The 9,040-nt window shown below is 45.7% G+C and overlaps 1 protein-coding gene across 1 annotated transcript in view; it reads right to left on the reverse strand.

The window, feature by feature from the left end:
* The window catches only part of LOC115674318 (carotenoid cleavage dioxygenase 8 homolog B, chloroplastic-like), a 44,010-nt gene extending 34,970 nt beyond the window's left edge, over positions 1–9,040 (reverse strand). The window contains exon 1 of the mRNA XM_056310802.1: positions 8,735–9,040. Within this exon, the coding sequence (XP_056166777.1) occupies positions 8,735–9,040 (306 nt within the window). The remainder of the gene's footprint in view (positions 1–8,734) is intronic.

A 9,040-nucleotide genomic window follows, 5' to 3' on the forward strand; every position in this document is an offset into this window, starting at 1 on the left:
GAAATGACATATCTTTTCCTTTTACAAAGGACAAAATTGAGTAAAGAACACTCATGATACAAGCAGCTGGAAAGGACTTTGCATATGACAAAATGGCGTCAAGGCAGATCCTGACAACCACAGAAGTCTCAATGGTAGTCATGCCCATGTTCGTCAAAGACCTTTAAAGTAGAGATTAGCTTTGCTGCGAAGATCCCCATGCAAGCAATTGCACATACCCTGTGCATGTCAGGAATCATATGATTCCCGAGAAACTCCCCGACGTACCGGAGCCGCATTGACACAGCATCCGCTGACAATAGAACCCTCTATTCGGGAGCACCCCTAATTATAGAGGATTTCATTCGAGCTTCGAGACCGAGAATATGGAGGAGCAGACTGAGACAGAGAAGGCTTAACAAAGTAAAGAAGAGAAAAGACTCTGCTAGCTTTGAAGGCAAAATGGAAGAAGGGTAATTTGTATCGTTCTCAATTTACCCTCAATCCTCTCATTTCTAACATAGGCTCCTGTTTTTGTCAGAAGGGAATTATCAACATCCGAGGAAACTCAAGGAGTTGTCAATTTAATTTCAAATGAAGGGAATCACGAAGGGTAATGTTGTATCGTTCCCAATTCCTGTTCCTCAAAGATCCGTTCATTAACACGGCCATTCTTATTGCCTTGCAGGTTTGCCTCGCCGCTACTGCAGCGTAGGTAAGTATCTCTTTCCCTTAAAACTCTTTTTTAAGAGTTGAATGAATCAAAAGAAAGGAAACATGTTAAAGCAAATAAACGCTTAACCTTCCTCCAAGTGTATCGCATGCCTTTTGGAAAGAATTTTGCATGGTAATTTTACCTGTTTAATTCACCAATTCCCTGTGAAAATTTTGACAATTCGACGAATGGTGTCGAACTGCTCCGATGTATTGAACGAGGTATGTCAGGATGATGAGAGGCAATCCTTAGCCTATACACATTCTCAAGTACCAAATCCATGTAAGATGAGCGAAAAGGTTCCACTTCTACAAGGTAAAGGGGCTTCTCGCATAAGGTACGGTAGCTAAAATGACGAGAGGCAGTTCATTTCTCTGCCCCATACACTACCATTAATCCTTTGCTTGACCATTTGAGCCCATACACTTGGAGGTTCTTTTTAAATCACCCTTGTCAAGAACCACCCCACATTGGGGCAGTTTGAGGTAAATCAGCATCACAGGGAGAATTCAAATTCAGAGGGAGCAAGAAGAGCGTCCCTCCCTTTTGATTACTGCCCCTGTGACTTCGGCCTCGTCGTTTTCACGGATCCGGTGGTTCTCGAAAGAGTCTTCCAAGACAAGCACACCATCGACGGCCGGACAGTCGAGGTTAAGAGGGTTTTGTCAAGAGAGGAGCAGCAAACTAAAGCCTGTCCAAAATGTCAATATCTTATTATAACAGTGATGTTGTCACTGAGCAAGACAGGAAGGATGAAGAGTTTATAATATCTAAAATTTTCTATGATCATCACCTGCAGCAGCTCGCACAAAGTGAAAAGATGAATAGAAATTTTCTTGCTCTCATTTGTATTAATCTTTTAGTGTTTTTATTGCAGATGAACTCTTACAATAATTTAAGTGCCCTAGGATGACGAAGAGCGGTTCTTCTTCTATCCTATACACTTATATCCCTTGCTAGCCCAATTGAGCCGGCGATTTTATTTCGTACCAACCCAGTTGGTGATCATCCCCCACACCGGGGCGAGGCAAAAGTCACCACAATTTGAGCATCAGGGTCCAAAGTACCGAATCAAGATGAAGACTCCAAGAGCCTAATAACATTGTTCTGCTCAAACTTGTTTAGGCTAGTCCTGACAACACCAAAAGAGCAGCAAAAAAATGCTGAAAACTAGGGGCATGAAAAAGCAGTGTGCCTGGTAAAAGCAAGGCCAATGCCCATGAATAAAAAAACAAAGAAAAAGAAAAAGGAGAAAAAGAAAAACGATGGAAAAGACGACCCCAAAGGGTTAAACTTGAGTTCTTCTTCGATACAAATTCCTACTTTAGGAACTCTGTCTTGACAAAGATCTGTCACATGATAGATGAAGACAAACCTATTCTTGAGAAAGCAATTGGAACAGAGATAGAATGGTATCCAGGAAAATGCTTGACGCAGAAGCTCCTCAAGAAAAAGTTGTCAAAGAAGCTAAAACACGGGATTACCCAGGGAGTTTTCCAAAAGAGTCCCGACGGTGGAGAAGAAGGCTGGTGACAACGCTAAAATGATCACCAATTTTCACCCTTACACACATTTTTTAGCCTAACGATCCTTTCGTTTCTCAACCTGTAAATCAAGCCCACGTTACATTCCTCATGAAGTCTTTTCTGACTAGGGCACATGAATTAACGTGGAATTTCAAATGTTTATAAACAACACTTGAGAAAGTGCGAGCAAGACTATTTCTATCTCGTTTTGAAGGGTTCTTGACTTGTAAACCCGGAGATGATTGCAGAATATTTTCTTTCATGGCCTTGACTCGGACAGTCTCCTTCGTTAAGCCATTGACCAAGCCTACATTACGACCTTGAAGAAGACCTCTCAGATTGGCAGCGTCGTACCGCTTGCGAGAAAACTTATACCCTTGCGGATGTGATAACGGTCAGATTGAGTGTTTTCGATGTTCCCGCATTAATGGACGGGATAAATAGCCCTTTTCAATGAGAGCGAGTGGAAAGTCCTTTCTGACTGAGGATCCCTTGTTCAGCATTTTGAGAAGTCCACATCCCAAGCAAAAATTGTCTTGATTGACCCTCGGTGGATGTTTGGTGATGCAAACATGGTAAAATCATTATACATGAACTTTCAAATACACATTCTGGGATAGCCTAGCTTGTCTATCCTTGATGAATGCATGCATTGCGCTAACCCTCTTTGACAGGTAAAATATCCTCAAAGACTCAAAGAACATATGACCTTTGGAGCGTCTCCAAAGATGTCACAAAAAATTTCTTCCGTTCCCCAAGTGGAATTGACACAGCATGCTTTTGCAGCTCAGAGTTCTAATCCCCAATGATAGAACACGAAAATTCGGGCGCTGGAGAAGCTCTCATTATCATCACAAAAGAGATGCCCTGAAAAAGGTCGGGTATTCAGCAGATGATATATCAAACCTCCGGGTGAGAAATCCCAGGTATTTCATCAGATTTCTTTTCAAACTACCCAGAAGGTAAACATGGTGTTTCTTTGAAAAAGAAAGGCATCTTGGCTAGCTGGTCAAGATATTTCATACGATATTCAAGAATAGCCTCAATTGTCTATTTCTCCGATGAATACGTATGTCTTTGCACAAAAAACTTATATGACAGGAGACACGCCCTTAAGAGGCACGAACGTGCCCAGGTAAGTACATTTTACCCATGCCCGGTTCAAAAAATCCATGTACCTACGATTGTTATGGTACCTCTTGAACATTGGATTGACCCTCTATTCACCATGTACCTACGATTGTTATGGTACCCCTCCTGAGCATGGGACTGACCCCCCATGTTCACATCAAATCCTCGGGCGAGGACCCCCAGGTGCTCATCGTTTGAGCATTTTCAAAACCTGCTGGCGAGGACCCACTAGGCAAACCAACAAATCCTCGGGCGAGGACCCCCAGGTGCTCATCGTTTGAGCCTTTTCAAGACCTGCTGGCGAGGACCCACCAGGCAAACCAACAAATCCTCGGGCGAGGACCCCCAGGTGCTCATCGTTTGAGCCTTTTCAAGATCTGCTGGCGAGGACCCACCAGGCAAACCAACAAATCCTCGGGCGAGGACCCCCAGGTGCTCATCGTTTGAGCTTTTTCAAGACCTGCTGGCGAGGACCCACCAGGCAAACAATCAAATCCTCAGGCGAGGACCCCTAGGTGCTCATTGTTTGAGCTTTTTCAAGACCTGCTGGCGAGGACCCACCAGGCAAACAATCAAATCCTCGGGCGAGGACCCCCAGGTGCTCATCGTTTGAGCCTTTTCAAGACCTGCTGGCGAGGACCCACCAGGCAAACCATCAAATCCTCGGGCGAGGACCCCCAGGTACTTTGTCAAAGCAATCTCTAGTCAAGGCGACCGAAGAAAGGTTCGGGTCCTAGACAAACAAAATCCAGTCAAGGCGACCGAAGAAAGGTTCGGGTCCTAGACAAACCATTTTTCCCGTCAAGGCGACCGAAGATAGGTTCGGGTCCTCGACACACAATATCAACTATCTGGAATTACGCTACCCTTCGGCAAGGTAAGTAGCCCCAGGTATGTTTTTATTTGCTTTAGCATGCATCATCTTATATCGCATCATAAAAATGGGATTCACGATCTCGCAAAAAATAGCATTCATTGAGCATGTATGGGCCAAATTTAGGTGCCATTTTATCTTTGAACGTAATCTCTGCGAGCTCACCTTCAAAGAGGGGCAGCTGTTGACACCTATTTTTAATTTGCCCAAAATTAATTGCACAAGATTTAAGAGTTAATTTTCTTTAATTCCTAAAATAAAAATATTTCAATTTAAATGCATTGCATATAGAAATTAGGCACATTTTGCATTAATAGGGTCTATTAGAGAAGATTAATTAAAAAAAAAAAATTTCGAGTCGGGCCGGGTCGGGGCCGGGCCGACCCGGCCCTTTTCTTTTTCTTTTTCTTTCTTCCCCGCGGGCCTCGGCCGTTTTCTTCTTTTTGTTTTTTCTTCTTCCCCTCCCCGCGGGCCCAGCCCGCTTCTTTCTTCTTCCTTTTCTTCCGCCCGCGCAGCTGGGCCTAACCCGGCCCGGCCCCTTCTTCTTCCTTCTCCCCGTCGCCGTCCTTCCCCTGTTCGCTCTATTCGCGACGTCACGCCGACGCAGGCGGCGCCGCTCCTCGCCGTCGCTTATCTCGGCCGAGAGGAAGGCCGAGAGAGCACGCCTGACGGACCGGCATTAATTGCCGCTCCCGTCTCTCTATTTTCCCGGCCTCTCTCTCCCTCCCTGTTCGCCTCTGCTGCCTCGCTGAACCGGACCCCCCTGCTCTGCTCTGCTCTACACCGCCCTGCCATGGCCACGAAAGTCGTGGGGTGGCGTAGGCCGGTGCAGGCCGTCGTCATTGCCGACGCAACGGAGCCGGGGGACGCCGCCTATAAAAGCCGAAGAGAGAGAGAGAGGCCCCGATCGGCCGTTTTGAGATGTAGAGAGAAAAACAGAGAAAGAGGGAGACGGAGCGAAACAGAAGAAACTGAGAGCTCTTCTAGCAACCACCGCGCCTCAGCCATCCATCCCCGCCGCCGAGCCGACGGCGGCGATACAGAGAGAGAGATAGAGAGCCCCCTGTCGGCGAAACAGTGAGAGAGAGAACAGAGAGAGAGTGAGAATATAGAGAGAGAGAAAGAGCAAACCGAGTGTTCGTCGGAGCAAGAAGGAGAACCAGCAGCGTCGCCGTCGCCCATGGAGCAGCCGGAAGGCCACCCAGACGCGCCGTCGACCGGTGAGCCCTCGGCCGAGAAGCCCCTTTGTTTTCCCCTGTTTTTTAGCGTAGTTAGGCCGGGACTTGCGCCGGCCGTTTCGCGCAAATCTCGGCCCATACCGTCGTCGGTCTCGATCCCTAGTCGCCGTCGGAGGTGAACCCAAGCCGCCGGAGTCGACTGGATTGCCGGAGGAGGTCGGAATCCCTCGTTTTTCCACGCACCCGCCAGGCGTTCGACGAAATGCCTCAACCAGGCTGGTTTTTGTTTGATCGCCGGCCGGCGAACGGTGGTCCGACGGCGGCTCAGGTGAGTGGCACAGCCCACAGGCAGTCCTAGTAGGGCGATTTGGGGGCGGCGCTAGCCTGGGTCAGCCGGCGGATGGCCAATTTTGGCCTCTCCGGCGCCCCCTCCCCGCGGGTCTGTATGTTCAGGTCGGATTCGACCCGATTCAACAGATCCGACCCGGGTCAACGCACGGGTCGGATCCGTTGACTCGGGTCGGTTCCGACCGACTCGGATTAACAGATCTGACCCGGGTCAACGCCCGGGTCGGATCCATTGACCCGGGTCGGTTCCGACCCGATCCGGATTGACCGATCTGACCCGGGTCAACGCCCGGGTCGGATCCGTTGACCCGGGTCGGTTCCGACCCGGTCCGAATCCGCGACCCGACCCATTTTCATTATTTTATTATTATTTTTAAAATTTTTTTAAAATTTTTTGTATTAAACAAAAATAAAAAAAAAATTTAGAAATTTTTTTTTCCGTATTATTATTATTATTATTATTATTATTATTATTATTATTATTATTATTATTATTTTTCCTTAAAAAAATCAAAAAAAATAATAAAAAAATATATTTTTTAAAAAATTTGTGTGATATATTCTAAATGTTTAATTTATTGTAGTATTATTATGCACATTTTTGTCTTGTTTAAATTAGACAAGCCTAAGATTGCGCGGTAATATTTTGCATGTTATTTTTATTACCGTTGTATTGTTATGCATGTTTTTAATACAATTGCATGAGCTGTTGTGTTTTTGAATGTCATCTGACTTAGTTAAGATTAGAACCTTAGGCTGCATGAATTGTTGTGTTCCTGACTGCTAATCGTTTCTGATTATGCACTCGCTTGATCACCTCACATGTTAGGAGAAAGGTCCTAAAATCAATCCAAATTATCTGACAAATGTTTTCATAAAATGAACAGGATAAAAAGGTACCGAAAGGGCATTAGTTATCTAACTAGTGTAACCAAGTCCCCGAATTCAGTTAATCTCTGGTTCGTAGGAATAGAGTGATTCTCCCATCACCCTATTTGGATTTCTAATCGACCCACCCCAAATCGATTAGTGGCAACTCCTTGGTATAAACCACTTGCATGTTAAATACTTAAACCCTAAGTCGCGATATGGTATGGGCTTGGGAGGGCCCAAGTTAAGTCCTGAACCTAGACTTAGCACGTACCAGGCGAGCCCCCCTTTTTTGCATGTTCGATAAAAAAAGGGCTCGGGAGTTTGGTCGCGACAAACATGAAAAGAAAATAGCATATATACATTTACGTCAAAGGGATATCACTTCAAATGTGGAAGTAAATTCAAAAATTAGAATGTCTAATCTAAACGCTCTTTATGGAGATTTTTTCGGGTAGTGCGAACACAAAAAAGTTCCTTAATCTTTAGCGTCTAGCTAGCGTAATTTACAAATAAGATGTACAATTAATGTAATTTGGTTAGTGCAACATGAAAAGAGAACTAGCATATGTATTTATAGTTAGTGGCGGAGAGACAAAACAGCTTTGATTAGTTTTGTCTACACGCACAAACCCAGTAAAATGATAACTTTAAGTGATGTTCATAATTAATCATAATGGAGGGTGTTCCATCATCTAATGAATTGTGATAGGCTTAACTTACACCAAGGGTAAGTTTAGGGGAAAAGTGCCAAAAAAGTCCTAAACCTTTTGTATTTGTGCCAATTTAGTCCTAAACCTTTTTTTGGTGCCAATTCAGTCCTAAACCTTTTGCATTTGTGCCAATTTAGTCCTAAACCTTTTTTTGGTGCCAATTGAGTCCTAAACCTTTTGCATTGATGCCAATTCAGTCATAAACTTTTTGTCTTTGTGCCAATTCAGTCCTTCCTGTCAATTTTGGCCGGATTTTGATGATGTGGATGTCGACCGGCTAGTGGCCGGTCACCGACGCTGACGTGGACAACTTTAATAATATTTTAATATATTTTTTGAATTTTTATTAATTTTTTTCTTTTCTTTTTCTTTCCTCTCCCCTCCCTCCAGCCGGTCGCCGAACCGGCGACCGGCCAGAGGCCAGAGGTCGGCGCCGGCGAGGCTCGCCCACGCTGGCCACTGGCAAGGGTCGCCCTCGCCGGAGGCCGCTAGCGAGGGCTTGAACCTCGCCATGGCTAGGCGAGGCTCGACCTCGCCGGATCTAGCGAGGTTGAGCCTCGTCGGCGGCTGGGCGAGGCACCACCTTGCCAGATCTGGCGAGGTCGGGCCTCGTCCAGACATGGCAAGGCTCACCTTCGCCGCCGCTGGCGAGGGAGAGCCTCGCCGGCGGTTGGGCGAGGCCCGACCTCACTAGCTGGCAAGGTCGGGCCTCGACCAGAGCGAGGCCGCCCTCGCCAGTGGCTGGCATGAGCGAACCTCGCCGGCGTCGGCCTCTAGCCTCTGGCTGGTCGTTGGTCCGACGACCGGTTGGAAGGAGGGGAGAGAAAAAAAATTAATAAAATTTCAAAAAAATATTAAAATATTATTAAAGTTGTCCAAGTCAGCGTCGGTGACCGGCCGCCGACCGGTCGGCGTCCACGTCAGTAAATCCGGCCAAAATTGACCAGAAGGACTGAATTGACACAAAGAAAAAAGGTTTAGGACTGAATTAGTACTAATGCAAAAGGTTTAGGACTGAATTGGCACCAAAAAAAGGTTTAGGACTAAATTGGCACCAATACAAAAGGTTTAGGACTTTTTTGGCACATTTCCCGTAAGTTTAGATAATATATGAAAAGAACTTAGTGACAAAGATCTTTCAATCATTTCCTCGTACTTCTTCCTTGTCGTTTGTTTGATTGAAACAAAAGAAAATTGGATAAAGCTGCCCTTTTATTTAGCTAGACTTTGGACAAACAAATAAACAATTTTCCTTTTCAATTCAAATTCTGGCATATGGAAAGATTAAAACTAGCAGAATGGACAAGAAACATGATTAGGGGATGTGAAAAGATATGATTCTTATCACATGCATGCAAAAACATGACTGAGAGATTACAGAAAATCACACACAAACTCACCAGCCAGAGAGGTATCTCTCCTTCGACTCCCAACTCGCCCTCCCACCAGTGTTGCGGGATGCTCGTCCACGAGATGTGATTCCGGCCGCCCATTGCTTCTTTCCCCGTTGACGGTTTAGAGACGATCGGGGCCTGGTTTGCAACGTTCGCGATGGTTAGTTCTCGAAGGTCGCCTCGTGCGTTCCTCCCGGGCAAATTCTTATTTCCAAGACCAAACCAGTCTTTCAAATGATCAAAGCTTTTGGAAGATGCTTTGATAGAGTGCGAAACATAGTTTGGCCTAGCTATGAAGTTTATCGAAGCCAT

Source organism: Syzygium oleosum, unplaced genomic scaffold (genome assembly GCF_021117445.2).
Source record: "Syzygium oleosum isolate NSW1041296 unplaced genomic scaffold, Sole_v2.1 Sole_v2.04, whole genome shotgun sequence".
In the NCBI taxonomy this organism is placed as follows: domain Eukaryota; kingdom Viridiplantae; phylum Streptophyta; class Magnoliopsida; order Myrtales; family Myrtaceae; genus Syzygium; species Syzygium oleosum.